Raw genomic sequence first — 23,854 nt, 5'->3', positions numbered from 1 at the left:
TGCAAGGCTCCAGGCAGACATCAACCAAATCTTTCAGTGGGCTGCAGAAAACAATATGAAGTTCAACGATGAGAAATTTCAATTCTCAGATATGGTAAACACGAGGAAATTAAATCTTCATCAGAATACAAAACAAATTCTGGCCACAAAATAGAGCGAAATGCCAACGTCAAAGACCTGGGAGTGATCATGTCAGAGGATCTCACCTTCAAGGACCATAACACTGTATCGATCGCATCTGCTAGAAAAATGACAGGATGGATAATGAGAACCTTCAAAACGAGGGATGCCAAGCCCATGATGACACTCTTCAGGTCACTTGTTCTATCTAGGCTGGAATATTGCTGCACACTAACAGCACCTTTCAAGGCAGGTGAAATTGCTGACCTAGAAAATGTACAGAGAACCTTCACGGCGCGCATAACGGAGATAAAACACCTCAATTACTGGGAGCGCTTGAGGTTCCTGAACCTGTATTCCCTGGAACGCAGGCGGGAGAGATACATGATTATATACACCTGGAAAATCCTCGAGGGACCAGTACCGAACTTGCACACGAAAATCACTCACTACGAAAGCAAAAGACGTGGCAGACGATGCAACATCCCCCCAATGAAAAGCAGGGGTGTCACTAGCACGTTAAGAGACCATACAATAAGTGTCAGGGGCCCGAGACTGTTCAAGTGCCTCCCAGCATACATAAGGGGGATTACCAACAGACCCCTGGCAGTCTTCAAGCTGGCACTGGACAAGCACCTAAAGTCGGTTCCTGATCAGCCGGGCTGTGGTTCGTACATTGGTTTGCGTGCAGCCAGCAGTAACAGCCTGGTTGATCAGGCTCTGATCCACCAGGAGGCCTGGTCACAGACCGGGCCGTGGGGGCGTTGACCCCCGGGACTCTCTCCAGGTAAACTCCAGGAAAACCGAAATAATATTTCCCATAAGAATTAATGTAAAGCCAATTAATCCATTTCATACATCCAAAAATATTAGCCAAAAATATATTATTTAAAGATTGACTATAGTTTTACATACAGAAAACAATGAGTACATTCATTACTTACCTTAAAATATTTGTAGTCTTAATGTAGGGCAAGAGGTGAGTAGTATTTATTTGTAGGAAGTCAGTGTAGGAAGTGGTAGTTGTAGGAACAGTACACATATGTAGCACCCCCTAGGCTACACTACACATCCATATTATTACCATGTTCACCGAGTTTAATCATTTCTAACAACTACCTTTAGATGTCATCATAAACATAGGGAGAGGTAATGAATAATTCATGCCGAGAATTGTAAACAAAAGCCTTATGTACTATTAAGGGTGGTTACTGGGCGAGACACCAGATTCAGTTTTCTCTAATGCTGAATCAGATAAAACATAATGTTTACTCTCTCTCCACCTGACTCTCCACTCGATAGCACATAAACATTGCGTGTTTATAAGAACATAAGATAGAAGGAACACTGCAACATGCCTACTGGCCTATGGGAGGCAAGTCCAATGCTCCCACTGGCTTAAGCCAATGCCTTGACCTAGTCAGGTCAGTCACATCACTTAAAGGAGGAGCACAGCATCCGACCTAGTAGCACAAGCTAGTTAGGTCCAACTCTCACTCACCCACACCCACTCATGTACAGTGGACCCCTGCCTTACGATACTAATCTGTTCCTGAGAGCTCATCGTAAGCTGAAATTATCGTTAACTGAATTAATTTTCCTCATAAGAAATAATGGAAATTAAATTAATCCGTTCCTGACACCCCAAAGTGAAAAAAAAATTTTTTTACCACATGAAATATTAATTTTAATACACACAAACTGAAGAAGACATGCACAATTACTATTCTACTAAGAATAGAATGCATGACACTTATCTTAATTGAAGATCTGGTGATGATTGATGGGATGGGAGGAGGGGAGAGTGTGGAAGTTATTGTTTAGAAGGGGAATCCGCTTCCATTAGGACTTGAGGTAGCAAGTCCTTTTCCGGGGTTACTTCCCTTCTTCTTCTAATGCCACTAGGACCAGCTTGAGTCACTGGACCTCTGTCGCACAACAAATCTGTCCATAGAGCTCTGTACCTCCCGTTCCTTGAAGACCTTCCTAAAATGGGCCATAACATTGTCATTGTACAGATTGCCAACACGGCTTGCAGTAGCTGTGTTGGTGATTTTTATCCGTAAAGGTTTGCAGTTCAACCCACTTTGCACACATTTCCTTAATCTCTCTTTTTAATTCCATACTAATTCTCGCCCATTTTACCACAGGGATGGCACTAGAAGCTTTCTTGGTGACTTATTTTGCGGTTACAAGCACTTAAAACACGGGATAATGTGAAATGTACTGAATGTATGCGTAGATGCGATCGCACTGGCTGGCTTGTAAACACTGGTGCTGAGGCCACACGTGAGACGCGTCCCGGACGAATCACGTAGGGCGAGTTTTTTATCATGAGATGAGGCAAAATTTTTGCATTCAAATGCTTTGTATGGCGGATTTAACGTAACACAATGCGTTCATAAGGCGGGGGTCCACTGTATTTATCCACCCTATTTTTAAAACTACACAATGTCTTAGCTTCTATGACAGTACTCAGGAGTTTGTTCCACTCATCCACAACTCTATTACCAAACCAGTCCTTTCTTATATCCTTCCCGAATCTAAACTTTTTCAAATTTAAAACCATTGCTGCGAGTCCTGTCTGTTAGATATTTTTAGCACGCTATTTACATCCCCTTTATTAATTCCTGGGATTAGGTCAGGGGTTTCAAATAGTTAGAGCTAAAGGAGGAGTAGCAATAATGTTGAAGGATAAGTTATGGCAAGAAAAGAGGGAATACAAATGTATTAATTCAAGGATTATGTGGAGTAAAATAAAGGTTGGATGTGAAAGGTGGGTTATAGTAAGCATATATGCATCTGGAGAAGAGAGAAGTGTAGAGAGAGAGAGAGATTTTGGTAGTAGGTTGGTAGACAGCAACCACCCAGGGAAGTACTACCGTCCTGCCAGATGACTGTGAAACAAAAACCTGTAACTGTTTTGCATGATGGTAGGATTGCTGGTTTCTTTTTCTGTCTCATAAACACGCTAAGATAACAGGGATATCTTGCTACTCCTACTTACACTTTGGTCACACTTCACAGACACGCACATGCATATATATATATACATACATCTAGGTTTTTCTCTTTTTTCTAAATAGCTCTTGTTCTTTTTTATTTCTTCTATTGTCCATGGGGAAGTGGAAAAGAATCTTTCCTCCGTAAGCCATGCGTGTCGTATGAGGCGACTAAAATGCCGGGAGCAATGGGCTAGTAACCCCTTCTCCTGTATACAATTACTAAAAAAGAGAAGAAGAAAAACTTTATAAAACTGGGTTGCTTAAATGTGCGTGGATGTAGTGCGGATGACAAGAAACAGATGATTGCTGATGTTATGAATGAAAAGAAGTTGGATGTCCTGGCCCTAAGCGAAACAAAGCTGAAGGGGGTAGGAGAGTTTCAGTGGGGGGAAATAAATGGGATTAAATCTGGAGTATCTGAGAGAGTTAGAGCAAAGGAAGGGGTAGCAGTAATGTTAAATGATCAGTTATGGAAGGAGAAAAGAGAATATGAATGTGTAAATTCAAGAATTATGTGGATTAAAGTAAAGGTTGGATGCGAGAAGTGGGTCATAATAAGCGTGTATGCACCTGGAGAAGAGAGGAATGCAGAGGAGAGAGAGAGATTTTGGGAGATGTTAAGTGAATGTATAGGAGCCTTTGAACCAAGTGAGAGAGTAATTGTGGTAGGGGACTTGAATGCTAAAGTAGGAGAAACTTTTAGAGAGGGTGTGGTAGGTAAGTTTGGGGTGCCAGGTGTAAATGATAATGGGAGCCCTTTGATTGAACTTTGTATAGAAAGGGGTTTAGTTATAGGTAATACATATTTTAAGAAAAAGAGGATAAATAAGTATACACGATATGATGTAGGGCGAAATGACAGTAGTTTGTTGGATTATGTATTGGTAGATAAAAGACTGTTGAGTAGACTTCAGGATGTACATGTTTATAGAGGGGCCACAGATATATCAGATCACTTTCTAGTTGTAGCTATACTGAGAGTAAAAGGTAGATGGGATACAAGGAGAATAGAAGCATCAGGGAAGAGAGAGGTGAAGGTTTATAAACTAAAAGAGGAGGCAGTTAGGGTAAGATATAAACAGCTATTGGAGGATAGATGGGCTAATGAGAGCATAGGCAATGGGGTCGAAGAGGTATGGGGTAGGTTTAAAAATGTAGTGTTAGAGTGTTCAGCAGAAGTTTGTGGTTACAGGAAAGTGGGTGCAGGAGGGAAGAGGAGCGATTGGTGGAATGATGATGTAAAGAGAGTAGTAAGGGAGAAAAAGTTAGCATATGAGAAGTTTTTACAAAGTAGAAGTGATGCAAGGAGGGAAGAGTATATGGAGAAAAAGAGAGAAGTTAAGAGAGTGGTGAAGCAATGTAAAAAGAGAGCAAATGAGAGAGTGGGTGAGATGTTATCAACAAATTTTGTTGAAAATAAGAAAAAGTTTTGGAGTGAGATTAACAAGTTAAGAAAGCCTAGAGAACAAATGGATTTGTCAGTTAAAAATAGGAGAGGAGAGTTATTAAATGGAGAGTTAGAGGTATTGGGAAGATGGAAGGAATATTTTGAGGAATTGTTAAATGTTGATGAAGATAGGGAAGCTGTGATTTCGTGTATAGGGCAAGGAGGAATAACATCTTGTAGGAGTGAGGAAGAGCCAGTTGTGAGTGTGGGGGAAGTTCGTGAGGCAGTAGGTAAAATGAAAGGGGGTAAGGCAGCCGGGATTGATGGGATAAAGATAGAAATGTTAAAAGCAGGTGGGGATATAGTTTTGGAGTGGTTGGTGCAATTATTTAATAAATGTATGGAAGAGGGTAAGGTACCTAGGGATTGGCAGAGAGCATGCATAGTTCCTTTGTATAAAGGCAAAGGGGATAAAAGAGAGTGCAAAAATTATAGGGGGATAAGTCTGTTGAGTGTACCTGGTAAAGTGTATGGTAGAGTTATAATTGAAAGAATTAAGAGTAAGACGGAGAATAGGATAGCAGATGAACAAGGAGGCTTTAGGAAAGGTAGGGGGTGTGTGGACCAGGTGTTTACAGTGAAACATATAAGTGAACAGTATTTAGATAAGGCTAAAGAGGTCTTTGTGGCATTTATGGATTTGGAAAAGGCGTATGACAGGGTGGATAGGGGGGCAATGTGGCAGATGTTGCAAGTGTATGGTGTAGGAGGTAGGTTACTGAAAGCAGTGAAGAGTTTTTACGAGGATAGTGAGGCTCAAGTTAGAGTATGTAGGAAAGAGGGAAATTTTTTCCCAGTAAAAGTAGGCCTTAGACAAGGATGTGTGATGTCACCGTGGTTGTTTAATATATTTATAGATGGGGTTGTAAGAGAAGTAAATGCGAGGGTTTTGGCAAGAGGCGTGGAGTTAAAAGATAAAGAATCACACACAAAGTGGGAGTTGTCACAGCTGCTCTTTGCTGATGACACTGTGCTCTTGGGAGATTCTGAAGAGAAGTTGCAGAGATTGGTGGATGAATTTGGTAGGGTGTGCAAAAGAAGAAAATTAAAGGTGAATACAGGAAAGAGTAAGGTTATGAGGATAACAAAAAGATTAGGTGATGAAAGATTGAATATCAGATTGGAGGGAGAGAGTATGGAGGAGGTGAACGTATTCAGATATTTGGGAGTGGACGTGTCAGCGGATGGGTCTATGAAAGATGAGGTGAATCATAGAATTGATGAGGGAAAAAGAGTGAGTGGTGCACTTAGGAGTCTGTGGAAACAAAGAACTTTGTCCTTGGAGGCAAAGAGGGGAATGTATGAGAGTATAGTTTTACCAACGCTCTTATATGGGTGTGAAGCGTGGGTGATGAATGTTGCAGCGAGGAGAAGGCTGGAGGCAGTGGAGATGTCATGTCTGAGGGCAATGTGTGGTGTGAATATAATGCAGAGAATTCGTAGTTTGGAAGTTAGGAGGAGGTGCGGGATTACCAAAACTGTTGTCCAGAGGGCTGAGGAAGGGTTGTTGAGGTGGTTCGGACATGTAGAGAGAATGGAGCGAAACAGAATGACTTCAAGAGTGTATCAGTCTGTAGTGGAAGGAAGGCGGGGTAGGGGTCGGCCTAGGAAGGGTTGGAGGGAGGGGGTAAAGGAGGTTTTGTGTGCGAGGGGCTTGGACTTCCAGCAGGCATACGTGAGCGTGTTTGATAGGAGTGAATGGAGACAAATGGTTTTTAATACTTGACGTGCTGTTGGAGTGTGAGCAAAGTAACATTTATGAAGGGATTCAGGGAAACCGGCAGGCCGGACTTGAGTCCTGGAGATGGGAAGTACAGTGCCTGCACTCTGAAGGAGGGGTGTTAATGTTGCAGTTTAAAAACTGTAGTGTAAAGCACCCTTCTGGCAAGACAGTGATGGAGTGAATGATGGTGAAAGTTTTTCTTTTTCGGGCCACCCTGCCTTGGTGGGAATCGGCCGGTGTGATAATAAAAAAAATAATAAAATATGCATCTGGAGAAGAGAGAAGTGTAGAGAGAGAGAGATTTTGGGAAATGTTGAGTGACTGCGTGGGGAGTTTTGAACCAAGTGTGAGAGTAATGGTGGTTGAGGATTTCAATGCTAAAGTGGGCAAAAATGTTGTGGAGGGAGTAGTAGGTAAATTTGGGGTGCCAGGGGTAAATGAAAATGGGGAGCCTTTAATTGAGCAATGTGTAGAAAGAGGTTTGGTAATAAGTAATACATATTTTATGAAGAAGAGGATAAATAAATATACAAGGTATGATATAGCATGTAATGAAAGTAGTTTGTTAGATTATGTATTGGTGGATAAAAGGTTGATGGGTAGGCTCCAGGATGTACACGTTTATAGAGGGGCAACTGGTATATCGGATCATTATTTAGTTGTAGCTACAGTTAGAGTAAGAGGTAGATGGGAAAAGAGGAAAATGGCAACAACAAACAAGAGGGAGATGAAAGTGTATAAACTAAGGGAGGAGGAAGTTCAGGTGAAATATAAGCAACTATTGGCAGAAAGGTGGGCTGGTGCAAGTATGAGTAGTGGGGGGGGGGTTGAAGAGGGTTGGAATAGTTTTAAAAATGCAGTATTAGAATGGGGGGGAGAAGTTTGTGTTTTTGGGAGGGTGGGTGCAGGAGGAAAGAGGAGCGATTGGTGGAATGATGAAGTAAAGAGTGTGATAAAAGAGAAAAAGTTAGCTTATGAGAGGTTTTTACAAAGCAGAAGTGTTATAAGAAGAGTAGAGTAGAGTATATGGAGAGTAAAAGAAAGGTAAAGAGAGTGGTGAGAGAATGCAAAAGGAGAGCAGATGATAGTGGGAGAGGCACTGTCAAGAAATTTTAATGAAAATAAGAAAAAATTTTGGAGTGAGTTAAACAAGTTAAGAAAGCCTAGAGAACGAATGAATTTGTCAGTTAAAAATAGAGTAGGGGAGTTAGTAGATGGGGAGATGGAGGTTTTGGGTAGATGGTGAGAATATTTTGAGGAACTTTTAAATGTCGACGAAGAAAGGGAAGCGGTAATTTCATGCACTGGCCAGGGAGGTATACCATCTTTTAGGAGTGAAGAAGAGCAGAATGTAAGTGTGGGGGAGGTACATGAGGCATTACGTCAAATGAAAGGGGGTAAAGCAGCTGGAACTGACGGGATCATGACAGAAATGTTAAAAGCAGGGGGAGATACATGTATAGCGCTGAAGTGGTTGGTATTTTTGTTTAATAAATGGATGAAAGAGGGGAATGTACCTAGGGATTGGCAGAGAGCATGTATAGTCCCTTTATATAAAGGGAAGGGGGACAAAAGAGATTGTAAAAATTATAGGGGAATAAGTTTACCGAGTATACCAGGAAAAGTGTACGGTAGGGTTATAATTGAAAGAATTAGAGGTAAGACAGAATGTAGGATTGCAGATGAGCAAGGTGGTTTCAGAGTGGGTAGGGGATGTGTAGATCAAGTGTTTACATTGAAGTATATATGTGAACAGTATTTAGATAATGGTAGAGAAGTTTTTATTGCATTTATGGATTTAGAAAAGGCATATGATAATGGAGCAATGTGGCAGATGTTGCAAGTATATGGAATGCTGTAAAGAGTTTTTATGAGGATAGTGAGGCTCAGGTTAGGGTGTGTAGAAGAGAGGGAGACTACTTCCCAGTGAAAGTAGGTCTTAGACAGGGATGTGTAATGTCACCATGGTTGTTTAATATATTTATAGATGGGGTTGTAAAAGAAGTAAATGCTAGGGTTTTCAGGAGTGGGGTGGGATTAAATTATGGGGAATCAAATACAAAATGGGAATTGACAGTTGCTTTTTGCTGATGATACTGTGCTTATGGGAGATTCTAAAGAAAAATTGCGTAGGTTAGTGGATGAGTTTGGGAGTGTGTGTAAAGGTAGAAAGTTGAAAGTGAACATAGAAAAGAGTAAGGTGATGAGGATATCAAATGATTTAGATAAAGAAAAATTAGATATCAAATTGGGGAGGAGTATGGAAGAAGTGAATGTTTTCAGATACATGTACAGTGGACCCCCGCATAACGATTACCTCCGAATGTGACCAATTATGTAAGTGTATTTATGTAAGTGCGTTTGTACGTGTATGTTTGGGGGTCTGAAATGGACTAATCTACTTCACAATATTTCTTATGGGAACAAATTCGGTCAGTACTGGCACCTGAACATACATGTACTTCTGGAGTGAAAAAATGTCGTTAACCGGGGGTCCACTGTACTTGGGACTTGATGTGTCAGCGGATGGATTTATTAAATTCAGTTCAATTCAAGTTTATTCTCTATAAGGGTTACAATGTGGGGTTTACAGGTTTTGGGTATTGTATGGTTTACATGTTATAAAATACTAATTACAGAGGGGGCCACTAGGACACCTAGCATGGCTAGGCATTTCGAACAGATTTAGATTAATTCTTAACATTAAATCCTTACAGATTAAGGTATTAAGGCTAAGTGACTACATCATAATTTGTGAGTTTAGCAATGTGAATGCTTTTGTTTTGGCACAATACAAAGTGTCTATATTGGAGTATCATAGGCAAACTTATGACTAGTTAAGATTTATTATTTTAAGATTAAGATTAGTATTTCTGGGTTTATAGTCAGTGGGTGAGTGAGTGTAATTGTGAACCACCAGGTGGTTATCATGTAGTTAGTTGTCAGGGTGGATCAGGAAGATAAGATGTTTTCTAACTGTAGTTTTGAAAGTGATGAATGTGTGTGCAGTTCTAGAGTTTTCAGTGAGGGTGTTCCAGATTTTAGGTCCTTTGAAATACATTGAATTTTTGTAAAGGTTTAGTCGAATACGAGGAATGTCAGAGATGTTTGTGTCTGGTGTTATGCCTGTGGATCCTGTCACAACTATCAAGAAAGTGTTTTAGGTCAAGGTTAATATTGGAATTTAAGGTCCTGTAGATATAGATTGCACAGTAGTAAGTGTGGATGTTCTGAACAGGGAGTAAGTTTAGATCTATGAAGAGTGGGGGGGTGTGTTGCCAGGGATGGGATTTAGTGATTATTCTTACTGTGGCTTTTTGTTGGGTTTTTATTGGCTTTAGGTGTGTTGCTGCAGTTGAACCCCAAGCACAGATAACATAGGTGAGGTAAGGATATATAAGTGAATGGTACAGTGTGAGAACGGCAGTTTGCAGCACGTAGTATCGTATCTTGGAGAGGATCCCCACTGGTTTGGATACGTTTTTTTGTTGTGTGTTGGATGTGGGTGCAGAAATTTAGGTTGTTGTCGAGGTATAGGCCAAGGAATTTGCCCTCATTATGTCTGGCAATTAGTGTTGTCGATCTTAATGTTAAGTTGTGCAACACCTGCTCTGCTACCAAACATAATATAGTAGGTTTTGCCAGTGTTAAGTGTAAGTTTATTGGCTGTCATCCAAGTCGATATTTTGAGTAGCTCCTCGTTAACAATGGTGTTGAGGGTGGCAAGATTAGGGTGGGAGATGACATAAGTCATGTCGTCAGCAAAGAGAATGGGTTTCAGGTGTTGGGATATGTTTGGAAGATCATTGATGTAAATGAGGAAGAGCAGGGGTCCAAGGACACTTCCTTGCGGAACTCCAGTATCAAGTGGCCGTATTGATAAGGCTGTGTCTTTAATGGTGACATACTGATTCCTATTAGAAAGGTAGGATTTAAAATATTTAAGCGCATGGCCTCTTATACCATAGTGGTCAAGTTTGTGGAGTAGGATGCCGTGGTCTACTGTGTCAAATGCTTTTCTTAGGTCAATAAAAATTCCTAGCGGATATTCCTTATTTTCCAATGCTGTGTAAAGCAGGTCTAGCATTTTTATAATTGCATCATTAGTGCTTTTATTTTTCCTGAATCCAACTTCTTTAGGCAATACCATCTAAAGTTCTGTAGGGCTTCTCTAACTTCATTTTGAGAAAAATATAGTGGTTTCCCAGGTTAGTTACTTCTTCATTTTGATGAAGATTTCTCGTAATGCTTCGTGCCATCAGATGAGAACCCTCAGGTGTAAAGAGTAATAGAGATACATTGAGAAAAAATGCTGTATTGCCATATGAATATTTAAACCAATCCTGTAACACTCTCCTTTCAGGGCATGACAATTAAACCTCTAGTCAACCTTCTTCAGATTCAGAAGCGAAGGGTTGGGCGTAACAATTTAAATGAGGAAATCAACGGTACTGCCATGGATCACATCATGGCTGGCGTGGAGGAGATTCTTGGCCAGCATGGAGACTTTTACCTCAGGGTAAGCTGGGAGTTATCCATATTAACACGGACCAAGACATTAAGAAAAGTAAATTTAAAATAAGGTGACAAACGCAAATCTTTTTCAAAATTCAATTGTGGGCCCTGCTGCTATGCAGCTGTTTTCACTTGTACCCATTCTTCATTTATTCAGACTTCCTACACTGTATTCACCACTCATTATAAGCTAAGGATGAAAATATTTAAGTAATGTATGTATTGTATATGCATTTTTTAGGCCTAGTTCTATTACAGGCCTGCCTGCACTGTACAGTATTGCACAACATATGGCAATCTGAAGGATCATAGAATGCACAGCATCTCAGGCAAATCTTAGATTATACATAAAATCTACATAGTTTTATTTTCTGTTCCTCTAATCGGTCTGATACACAGTATTAAAAGGAATTTAAAAACAGATATAAGTTACGAGCTAATTCATAAATAAAAAAAATAATTACCTAGTTACAGTTCATAACAGAGTTTATATTTGAATGGTTTCTGCTGTATATACGCTATGTGAGTGCAGTAAAAAGGCATAACATGCAAAGCAAATCATTGTATACTGTCAACATTTCACCTGAAGCAAAGCAAAACATCTGTAAATGAGTTTATCTGAACGTGGTTTCTTTTTACGATAATTATAGGCATTCAACATAAAATAAAGTACTGAGAAGGACAATGTTTGTAGTAAACTTTATCAAGCTCGGCTTGATAAAGTTCAGTTTAGATGAAGTGTCTTAATAAAAATTTCACTATAAATATTCAATGGTGTCTTTCTCACCATCTGCCAGCTTGCACCATCACTCATGAAATAAGGTTGCTGTTAATGACAAGCAGAAGGCATTCCAACTGACTTGAAGGAACCATAGAAGCTCTACTGCAGGGGTAGTAAACTGGAGCCATTTTGACTCACAAAATTGTAATAACACAATTGCAAACAGACCATGGTATGGGTGGGGTTAGAACCCATGGCAAGTGAGTCGTAAAACCCCACTTGTTATGGGTTTAACCCCACCCGTACTGTGGTATTTTTTAGTCATTTTCCCATTAGCAGCAATCACACTGCAATCTACTTGGCTATCTTCTTCATTTTCTCCACTATGCATTATTATATTCGCAAAAAATTGCTAAACCCAAATTGGTCATAAAACTCTGTTAACTAATGCATTCTCTTTCTTGTAAATACTTTAAATTAGGGAGATGCTATGAACATTTGAAGAAAGTGTATCAAAATGTAGAAGAACTTTTTTAGAAAACCATTTTTTTTTTATGCAGTACAGGTACAGCATCGATTTTCCGGACACTGATGGTTTGGAAACTCTTATAATCCATATAAATTTACGAGCAGGAACTTGAAATTCCCGCGGCAGTGCATTTACAACCCCACTGTACGTCACTTATCCAACCCCAAGACCAAGGAATACTGCACTCTCTAAAGGCGGAAAACTCGGTAATCCACAAAGGCTTTGGAACCAATGGGTCCAGAAAATCGATGTTGTACCTGTATTAATAAGAGATGTTAGCTAGCTAATTAAATCAAATAAACAGTCTTAAATATAAAAATTTCATGTTGCTAGGTGTATAAAGTACACACTGGTATACTTCCTTTCAGGAGCTGATGATACACTACAATGATAAGTACCTCAAAAAGTGGTTTCTCCGGCCTTCGTGTGAAACAAAACTACAAAGGCTTTTTGAAAAAATTGCCATTTCGTGAGTATGATTCTGTAATCATAATTTGGGTTATACATTTGCTATATTGGGGCCATAATTTTCTTCCATCATTTTTGTTCATTGTCTAAAATTTATCAAGAGTTATATCTAACAATCAATTATTGCACAAGGGATTTACACATTCCATGTTATCATTGCATTTATGGGGATGCACTAAACCTGTAGATCTCACACAGTTTATAGGAATGGGGAGGCATTTAGTTTTGATATACAAGGGAAACCAATTAGCTGGACTTGAGTCCTGGAGGTGGGAAGTACAGTGCCTGCACTCTAAAGGAGGGGTTTGGGGTATTTGCTATTTTGAGGAACATCTAAACTGTCATATCTGCATGCCTCGGGCAAGACAGTGATAGTGTGAATGATGGTGAAAGTGTTTCTTCTTTGGGTCACCCGCCTCAGTGGGAGACAGCCAGTGTTTTGAAAAAAAAAAAGATAAGGAAAGAGAAGTTAGCTCTAATTCTCTGGATTAACCCTTAAACTGTCCAAACGTAGATCTACGTTTACTCGAATAGCGCTCTGAATGTAGATCTACGTTCAGTTTTACATGCTTTCTCTTGTAAAAAAAACAGATCTATGTTCGGAGCACTACGTGAGTGACTGTAGATCTACGTTTGGACAGTTTAAGATTAAACTGTCCAAACGTAGATCTATGTTCACTCGCCTAGTTTTCTGAATGTTTTGTAAAAAAAATTTTTTTTTTTAAATGAAGAGGGCATTATTCTACACATTATAAGATAAAAAAAAATTAGGATCAGTACTTATTGAGATATAAGCCCTCAAAGTTGGCACTGGATGCTCACCTGACGGCATTATAGAGTCTGCCACTTGCGAAAGTGTTGCCAATATACTTTTTTTCTCATTTTTATTTTAATTTATATAATTTTTGTTCTGATAATTACAGTTTATAGTAGTTCTTGTGATTTCATAGCCAATCTTTGTTCTGACACTAATAGTATTAGGTACTGAAATAGTACTCAGTCACAAACACACCGACAGGTGAACCTTGCACATTTACTATTGTCTAGAAGTATATACTATATACAAAGTATTTATAGGTCTCAGCAATGTTTTAGAAATGCTGGAGTATATATGAAACTCTTTGAAACATGGTATTAAGACGAGTGTTACTAAACTGCTGACATTGCAGCAGTGGAGTGACACTGAAAGTGCACTGCTCCAGGGAACCCTGGCTTTATTTGTTTTCACTGTTACACACAAACATGTATATCTGTCTAGCTCTGCTTATCTGTCTGTCTGCCTGTGTGTCTGTCTTTTTGTCTGCGTGTGTGTGTCTGTCTTTCCGTCGGGTTGTCTCCCTGTCTCAGAGAGCGGCTTGTAAATCAACAGGTTTTAGACATGATGCAGTTGTCATGTCTGATTCCTGATCAAGTGAAAATGCTTATTATGCTTTATATCTACAAGCACTGTAGTGATTAACCTAACTAAATCTAGAGTGAGCCTCTCATCCCGCCAACAGATACTGCCAACAAACTAAATGTCTTTTTCTCCACTGTAGGAACAACACTAGCAAGCAAAATCTCAAACTCAAACACACAACCAAACAACTACCTTACTGGCAACTACCCAATACACTCTGTTCCTAACCCCAACAAACCCTACTGAAATCTCACTCATCAAAACACTAAAGAACAAGGCAGGAGACCTAAATAGCTTACCACCATTTATGTATAAAAAAGCTTCTCATTTGTTGTCACCCATTATTGCAACACTTTTTAACAAGTCCATTGAATCTTCAACCTTCCCATCCCTACTCAAGACAGCAAGAGTTACACCAATCCACAAAGGAGGTGATCCTACTGATTTAAATAACTAGAGCCCTATATCAGAGCTACCCCTTCTATCTAAAATCTTTGAAAAAATAATACACAAGCAAGTTTACTCCTACTTTGTATCTCACAACATACTTAACCCCTGCCAGTTTGAATTTAGGCCAAGCAAAAACACAAATGATGCAATTATACATATGCTCGAGCTTCTGTATATGGCGCTAGGAAAAAAAGGAAATTCCACTTGAGCTTCTTCATAGACTTACGGAAAGCATTTGATACAGTTGACCACGATCTCTTACACCTGAAACTTGAACATTACGGGGTCAGAGGACACTCACTCGATTACCTTAAATCGTATCTTAGCAATAGACACCAGTATGTATACACAAATTGAGTTGCCTCCACCACACAACCTGTTCTAGTTGGAGTACCCCAGGGCAATGTCCATGGACCACTATTTCTCATTTACATCAGTGACATCCCTAATGCCTCCAAACTACTTAAACCTGTTCTTTTTTGTAGATGACATTACCTATATCTTCTCTCACCAAAACCAAGCTATACTTAGAAACACTGTAAACGATGAGCTGCTAAAATTATCCACTTGGATGACGGCCAACAAAGTTACTCTCAGTACTGTATTGACAAAACCTACTTCATACTGCTTGGAAACAGAGCTGCAAATATTCAGCTAAACACATTGATAAATGGTTCCCCCATTTCAAGACACACTGACGGAAAAATTCTAGGGCTGCATATTGACAGCTGCCTTAAATTTCAGACCCACATACAGCAAATTTCCAAAAAATCTCCAAAACAGTAGGTATCCTCTCTAAGATACAGTACTATGTACCCTAAATGGCACTTCTTGCTCTTACCACTTTCTCATACTCAAGACAGCAAGGGTTATACCAATCTACAAAGGTGCTGATGCTATGGTATCAAAAATGGAAGGATGTTGCACATGGGTTATTTTCAAGGTTTTTGATGTTTCCTCGACCACTTGTGGCTACATCCATCTTACAGCCACTAAACTCGGGGTCAACATCACTTTACTCTTAAAAGTGGAGTGTTAATACAACATGATGTCAGTGAAACCCTGGTGTTTGCCATGCTATGTGCTCTAGCTGGCGCTCAATTGAACTAGTGCTCCCACAAGGCACTAAGTGGTCCCAGATTTTTTTAATACTGCACACACCGAGTGTTAAGACCCATTCTGTACTGACTAGGCATCTCAGGCCAACTGTGTCAAATTTGGAGACAGGAAAAATAAAACGTTGATCTACGTTTGGAGCGCCAGTGGTACTAGCGTAGATCTATGTTTAGACAGTTTAAGGGTTAAGAGCTCTTCTTCAGCATCAAGGCAAAACCTTGAAGGGCATTATTTTGTTGTTCTCTTTTTCTTTTTATCCTGTAATGTACTTAGGATTATTTTCATTCCTCACCTTTTATGAACCATGTATTTTTTTTCAACACATTGGCTCTCTCCCACCGAGGCGGGTGACCCAAAACGAGAAAGAAACACTTCACCTTCATTCAACACTTTCACCTTCATTTACACATTATCAGTCTTTGCAGAGACACTCAGTTATGACAGTCTAGATGTGTGTGGGATTATTACTCATTTGAGTGCTAAGCCCATAGGAGTGAACTGTGTATGATATAAGGGCAAAACTTAAAAAAATGTGAAGTTTAACATTGTTCCACATTCATTTTCACTTTTTTTTTTTTTTAAGCCTTAACAGTTGTCTCTTGGCAAGACAGGGCGACCTAAAGAAGGAAGCACATTCATCATCATTCATTCGACTGTTGCTTTCAGGATAGCATTTTCAGAGTATCAACTTGAGAAAAAACTTAAATTATTCTTACAAAAAAATTATTTATGATTTAGTTGCAAAAAAGATTAACCCTTTCAGGGTTCAGAGGCCAAATTTCAAAGTGTGCACCAGTGTCCAAGAATTTTAAAAAAATAATTGTTATTTTTTCTTATGAAATGGTAGAGAATCTTTTTCTGAAGGTAATAAAACAAAAAGTACGAAATTTGATGGAAAATTGACGAAATTATCCTCTCGCGAATTTTGATGTGTGCGATATTTACGCATCGGCAATTTTGCGGACTTTGACTCCCATTTTAGGCCAATTACATTATTCCAGTCGACCAAATTCTTAGCTATTTCACTAGTATTACTTCCATTCTATCGATTGAGCACAAGGATTTGTCAAGTCAACTGTTTCATCTACAATATAAAGTGATCAGAAATTGGTAATTTGACCAATTTAATGCAAAGTTCAAAATACTCCAATTTCAAAATAGGGTCCAGAATAAGCAATGGAGGCATTCTTGGCACTAAACTAACATTTCCTCTGTTCATTAGTTACGTTTTCAGGCTTTACTAATGAATTCCATTTTGATTTTTTATTCATATAATGAATTTATTCAAACCAAAAAATAGAAGATTTACTCTTATGCAATATTGTAATAATTGTATAAATAATATCAGCACATTTGTGAACATATATTAGACCCACCAGCTGGCATGTATTAGACATGTGAGGTCATTTGTTTACTCTTGAACATCGGCAAAAATTTAACATTTCCGCTAATTTGAGCTCAGTTTCAAGCCATTTCTAGTACTAAAACCAATCAAAATCATCCCTATTTCTGTAATATGTCTTCAATCCTATCAAATGAGACCAAGAAATCGCAAATACAACTGTGAAAAACATAAGAAAAAACACTGCAAAGTCGCTGTTTTAATCGAAAATTATGGTCTTTTTTTATCTCTCATTATGCAGTATGTGCTGCAGGATTTGTTTTATGTGATGCACACATACCACATAGATGTATTCTCTCATATCAAGGCCAAAATTTACCGCTCACAGCTTATCAGAGTGAGCTGAGCTCATGACGTAGATCTACAGTTTGGACCCTCAACGTAAAGCCGTAGATCTATGGCATGGACCCTCAAGGGGTTAATATGTTAAAAGCAAAAATGTTCAGTTATGTTTCCTATTACCTATAGTTGATGATTTGTCATTATAAATGCTATTTACATTTTTTCCAGAGAGCATTATGCTCATCTCTATGGGCCAGTAGCCATGATTGAGGACAAGGTCAAACCTCTCTGCCCCTCCATTAAAAAAGGGCAGAGAACACGTGTCTCATCCTTCTCAGAATCACACTCCGATGAGATTCTGATCAATCCAAGGTCAGTTATGTGATGCATAGTTTTCATATACATAGTATATATGTGTGGTGTAGGCTGTTACTGTTGTATTTGATGTAGAAGTATAGAACTGCTCCTTGGGGAAGTGGAACATAATTCTTCCTCCATAAGCCATGCGTGTCGTAAGAGGCGACTAAAATGCCAGGAGCAAAGGGGCTAGCAATCCCTTCTCCTGTATCTATTACTAAATGTAAAAGGAGAAACTTTCATTTTTCCTTTTGAGCCACCCCGCCTCGGTGGGATACAGCCAGTTTGTTGAAAGAATACAGACTTATAAATCATTGTGTATTCATTATTAACACTGGCATACAGTCATTATTTTAATTCAAGCAAAACATCTGGCTTGTACATTATGTAGTAACTTTCTCCTATACACAGGGAGATCAGTTAACATCTTCTTTCAACAAACCTGCTGTATCCCGCCGAGGTGGGGTGGCCCAAAAGGTGAAATGAAAGTTTCTCCTTTTACATTTAGTAATATACACAGGAAAAGAGGTTACTAGCCCCTTGCTCCTGACATTTAAGTCGCCTCTTATGACACGCATGGCTTACGGAGGAAGAATTCTGTTCCACTTCTCCATGGATATAAGAGGAAATGAACAAGAACTAGTAAGAAAATAGAAGAAAACCCAGAGAGGTGTGTGTTTGTATATATGCTTGTACATGTGTGTAGTGGGACTTAAGTGTAAGTAGAAGTAGCAAGACATACCTGAAATTGTGCATGTTTATGAGACAGAAAAAAGACACCAGCAATCCTACCATCATGTAAAACAATTACAGGCTTTCGTTTTACACTCACTTGGCCGGACGGTAGTACCTCCCTCGGTGGTTGCTGTCTACCAACCTACTACCTATAATCAGTTAACATATTCATTTAAAAAGCAACTGAGGATAAATTAGGGCACAAACTGGTTAAACAATATATACCCACCTTAGCAACACTTGTCAGGTGGGTACTTGTGTCCCAGGATGAACACACTAATACAAAAACAGTGGTAAGTGGTGAGTCTTCAAAGTTCATAAAGGGATATTTACAGGATAACAGATTAGTGCTTGTGTTCTAAGATGGTGGTGCATACAAAAATAGTGAGCAAATGAGGAAGTCAGGAAAGAGGACATAAGAGAATTAAGAGAGGACTGTATGGCTAACTGTTGATTTGTTCTCATTCTTCAACCAGGTGAACACATCCACTTCACATTGTAAAACTGACTTGGTGAACATTCCTTAATTTTGGGGAAAGCAATTGTAGTTTTCTTAAGAAAAATACAATAACCCCTCGTTGTAATGTTGGTGATAGATTACTGAAAATTGGCATGTAGGCAAAGAAGAATAGTGTTATATGAAGTGAAGAACAAATGGAAAAATTAGGGTTACATTCCAGATAACTCAAAATTTTCTTACTATCATACTAGGTACAAAAATGCAGTATAGCTACCTTATAATCTGGTAGTATGTAGTTCTTTAATTTCAAGTGTGAAGAGAGGGTTCATGTTAGCCTACTGGGCTGAGTTTGTTTGCCACTGTTGTTGTGTTAATGTGGATGCAGAGTTATTGGTAGTTGATGGTCGTATTAGTGCTCAAGTATTCTGTAATGCATCTCTGGTATGTTTTACTCTGCAGTCCTTTGTAGAGCGTAGAGCTCACCAGAAAACTGTGTGTTATAAAGACAATGGAACTTGCAAACCATCTAATACTAAACATACAGTTGTGAAGGCTCTCCTTCCTCAGTCGTAGTTTTATAGTATGATTTGGATTTGTGCCTTATTACCTGAGCACTAAACTAGGCTCTGTCCTTTGATTTTTTCTCTTCAGTCCATACATTCAGTGACTTTTCCTTCTTAGCTGTTGTGACCATTTTGATATTCTTTTGCACAGGTAACTATCTTTACTAAACCGCACAAGCTCGTTTCTTTCCCTTCATCATTTCTAATTGTATAACTAGTTGAGTCATTGACTGCACACAAAACTTACAACAGTATCCATCACTCTAGCACTACCTCTGACACTCAGCATATCTAGCACTTTCATTTTCTTCATTAATGTCAGAAATTCATGCTTGTTGTTCTTAGCACTTTTAGTGTGTATATTAGTCCTCTTATGTGCCATGGTTAATATCAGAGGACAGTTAGTGATGAAAATATTCAAAATTGCATAATAAATATGAAATGAGGCACAAGTTATATCCAGAATGCAACTGAGGCATGGGTGGTAAGTGAGAGATGGCATCAAGGCATGTAACACCCAAATTTTGCATGCAGCTTATTGTTGTGGCATCTCATACCAATATTTCATGGGGTAGCTTATTTTTTTCATGCTTTACAAAGTATAATATCAGGTTTTCCCATAGTTAGATTTTGTAATAGAACTTTTTGAAAAGCATCGCACTGAAATTATCATGTGAAATGATGGCATGTTGTAAGAGAGCTTTCTGTATTCTGTAATCTTTTTATCCAGTGTCGCATCTCTGATTTTATACTGTAATTGAAGCTTGTCATACAATGATTTGCATGACAAGCTATGTAGTCTTCAGGAGGTGAGGACGCAGCGGTGTAGGTGAAGCTGAGATGGGAAGACTAATAGTGAGGAAGAAAGATACTGCTGCTTTACTTTTTAAAAAATAACAACATAGTGTATCATTAATTCTTGTGATCATAATAAAGCACTAAAGATGACAATGTTGACTATAGAAATGCATGTATTATAATTACAGGTGTTATAAAAATACCACTGAAAAATAGGAAAAACTCCTGAGTGCTTTCATGTGCTTACACACACACATCTTTACTGGTTATGGTAGAGGCATAGCAAAGACATTACGTTATTATTAGGACGACATTCTGCTTGGTGACAAAGCTTTCTCAAGTTTGTAGAGAATACATGGGAAAAGTGGGAAAATACAGGTGGAGTGAGGATCACAGGAGAGATGCAGGTGACTTTATCATATGAACAAATGTAAAGGTCATGTTGAAGAGTGTGCTGAGCAAGAGGGATTTAGCAAGCTAAAAAACTCCCTCATTGCTTTATCTACACTAGGCATCATCAATATGTATGCCCATAAGTATGCCTTTAGCAGACTATTTGAATGACATATTCAAGAGGTGCCAGGGCAACTTTTGTTTGGAAGATGGTCCTCCTTGCCATACTGTCAGACTTAAAGAAGTGGTTAAATTATTGTGATTGTTGCATACTTTAATCGCTGAAATGGAGACTCGCTGGACTTAAATCCAATAGAGAACACCTGGAAACTTATTTAGCGTAAACTTTATGACATGGATGTGTCTTCTTACCCCAAAATCTTGGATGCCATTACTCAGATGAGGGAGAGTTTTGATTTTTCCATTTTTCCATCCTCCATAAATTAGCTTTATCAGTACCTAGGAGACTTGAGTGCATCGTGTGGAAGGGTAATCCTACGAAATACTAGTTTGGTTATAATCATTCTCATTTTTTGTATGATCTGTTTATGCAAGTGATTTTTTAGTTATTCTTACTGTATATGATGGAGTCTGTGGCAAAGATTAAAGCTGGTATTAATGGCCTCTGGTCTGACTGTGTCTTTGCAATGGCTTTTGAAACAGTTGTGAATGTATGGTTTAATCTTCAAAAAGAGTGCTGAAAATATTGTTCATGTCTCAAAGTCTACTTGCCAATTTCTTGGTTGTATAGAAAGTGTCCATGGGAACATGAGGTTGGATAGGGGCCCAGACTGCTGAAAACTTCATTGGACCTGTATGATGATGTCCTTGGTGTAGAATGAAACTACACTTCCTGGTCTGTTACCATCAACACTTTCACACAGTTCTAGGGAAATTTTCAGCAGTTTCAACCCCAAGCCAACCTCATGTTCCCAGGAGCACTTTCTACATAACCAAGGAATTAGTGAGAAGACGCTTAGAGTGGAACACTATTACCACCACCACTACGTATACTCTTCAGGCAGGCAATTAACTGTTAACTCACAGCTCGTGTTCCAGCAGCCATTAAAAGGGAATCGTCAGACCAGAAGCACTGCCCTTGCCACCTCCAGGACTAAAGTCCATTACGGAGGAAACTAAATATGATCCAGGACAGGGAAGGGTATTTGAAATTCCTGAGATCAAGAGACCTTCACAAGCATCAAGGCACCCCTCACTTTGAGGGGGCCCCCATGCTAAAAATTAGTTCTCTTCACACATCACAGTCTTGAAGTAATTTCCCAGAAGGAACATTGTTTCAAGTTTAATGGGTATATTTTTACTATTGAGATGGAGATTAGATGTGGGGTTACCAAAAGTATTCAGAGGGCTGAGGAGGGATTGCCAAGGCAAGGATGGAAAAAATAGGTTAATCAAGGTATATAAATTGGGTGAAGGAAAGGAGGAAAGGGTAGAGATGGTCCCAGGAAAGGTTGGAGGATGGGGATAGAGGAAGTTTTGGATGCTAGAGAGTTTAACATCCAACAGGTTTCTGTGAGCACATTAGATAGAAGCTTGTGGAGGCAAGTGGTTTTGTGACCAGAAATGCTCTGCACAACAAGCGGTTTTCTATATAGTAGACGTGCTGTTGGAGTGTGAGCACACTAACAATACATTAGGTGACAAAAACCACTTGCCTCCACTCTTATCTAACATGTTCACAGAAGCCTGTTGGAGGTTCAACCCCCTAGCACTCAAACCCTTTACCCCCTCCTTCTCTTCATCTCCACCTAGGAAACCCTTACCCCTCCTTCCCTTGACTCTGCATATATATACAGGTGGGCCCCACTTATACAGCAGGTTAGTCTCTGGGCTGCTGCTGTAGAGTGAAACATAGCCTTTTTTCACTTTCAAATGCAAATAAAATCCTGATAACATTACACTATCATTTATCACATGAGTAATAGACCTAGGTCTAAAAATGCATATACAGTATACACATTATTTACTTAAAAATACATATTTTCATCCTTAGCTTATAGTGAGTGGTGAATATATTTATTGTAAGAAGTCTAAATAAATGGAGAAAGGGTACAGTTGAAAACTGCTGTAAAGCGAAGCGCTGTAAAGTGGGGCCTTCCTGTACTTTCATAGTTGTATTCAATTTCTGAAAAGACACTAAGATACATTCTTTCATTATACTAATTAGGTTACGTCTTGAGAGCGGAGATCATGGCGATGCACACAACCTTCCTGGACTTATTAATGATGGGTATGTACTGTATCTATATTATTTTTGTGGGGAACTGCTAAATTCATTAGTCATACAGCACCTGAGGGAATAGGAGGTAGGTAATTAGATTTGATCCAAGGAAGATGAGGGTAGCCTCTGTTTCTTAGATCAGTAGCCTTCCACTAGTAATAAGGCTTATTCCTTGAAGGGATGTGCTGTATATATATAGCGTGTTCTTTTAATGTGTGTGTGCATGTGACTGTGTGTACTCACCTGTTTTTGATTGTAGGGGTCAGTTGTCAGAGCCTGGCACTGCTGCTTCTCTTGCTACTCTTCAGATTCACTCCCTCTTATCCCTATGGGCCCTATTATACCTGCTCTTAAAACTGTGTGTGGAACCTGCCTCCACCACTCCTTTACTAAAATCATTCCACTTCCTGAGTATTCTGAGGCTGAAAAAGTACTTTCTGATACCACTGTGGTTCATCTGTGATTTTAACATTCAGCAGTGTCCCTAGGGTTCCATTTCTCACATTTCAAATAGCCTGAATATTTTGTAAGTTATCATGTCCCTGCCTTCTCCCCAGTTCTTCTGTCCTCCAATGTCATTAAGTCTAATTCCATTAGCTGCTCCTCATAGCTCGTTTCCCTTAGTTCAGGAGCAAACCTTGTTTCATACATCTGTACTATAAATGGTTGCAGGTCAAGCTTAGCTCCTGGCCCTGACTCAATGTGCCAGTCGCTAAACTCGTGTCGTCTTAACCTTGTGGGTCCTGTTGTCTTCTTGTAAAACTGTGTATGGAGTCTCTCTGCTACTTCTTTATGGAAGTCATTCCAATTCCCAACCATCTTGAGACTGAAGAAATACCTCCTGACACCCTCATGGCTCATCTGAATCTTTAACCTTCGTTTATGCCCTCAAGTACCTGTGTCCCTCTCAGTCAGTCTACACCAATCTAACCTATCAATTTCTCTTGTGTATTTTGTATACTTATTATGTCTCCTCTGGTTCCTCTGTGCACTAGATTCTAAACCATTAGCTTTTTGTAGCTGTTGTTCCTTGGCTCTGGAACTAGTCTGACTGCAAACCTCTGCACCTTCTCTAGTTTCTTAACATGGTTTTTCAGTTGGGTTCCATGTTGGTGCTGCATTCTCCTTG

At 39.2% G+C, this 23,854-nt stretch overlaps 1 protein-coding gene across 1 annotated transcript in view; it reads left to right on the top strand.

Moving 5' to 3' along the window:
- Positions 1-23,854, top strand: part of LOC128684683 (Na(+)/H(+) exchanger beta) — a 270,795-nt gene that overhangs the window by 176,110 nt on the left and 70,831 nt on the right. Inside the window, exons 16-19 of the mRNA XM_070100239.1 lie at positions 10,659-10,814; positions 12,429-12,529; positions 17,406-17,549; positions 22,672-22,734. Coding sequence (XP_069956340.1) covers positions 10,659-10,814; positions 12,429-12,529; positions 17,406-17,549; positions 22,672-22,734 — 464 coding nt within the window. The remainder of the gene's footprint in view (positions 1-10,658; positions 10,815-12,428; positions 12,530-17,405; positions 17,550-22,671; positions 22,735-23,854) is intronic.

Source organism: Cherax quadricarinatus, chromosome 5, assembly GCF_038502225.1.
Source record: "Cherax quadricarinatus isolate ZL_2023a chromosome 5, ASM3850222v1, whole genome shotgun sequence".
NCBI lineage: Eukaryota > Metazoa > Arthropoda > Malacostraca > Decapoda > Parastacidae > Cherax > Cherax quadricarinatus.
The sequence above is the reverse complement of the archived record's forward strand: the minus strand, read 5'-3'. Positions and strand labels throughout refer to the sequence as shown.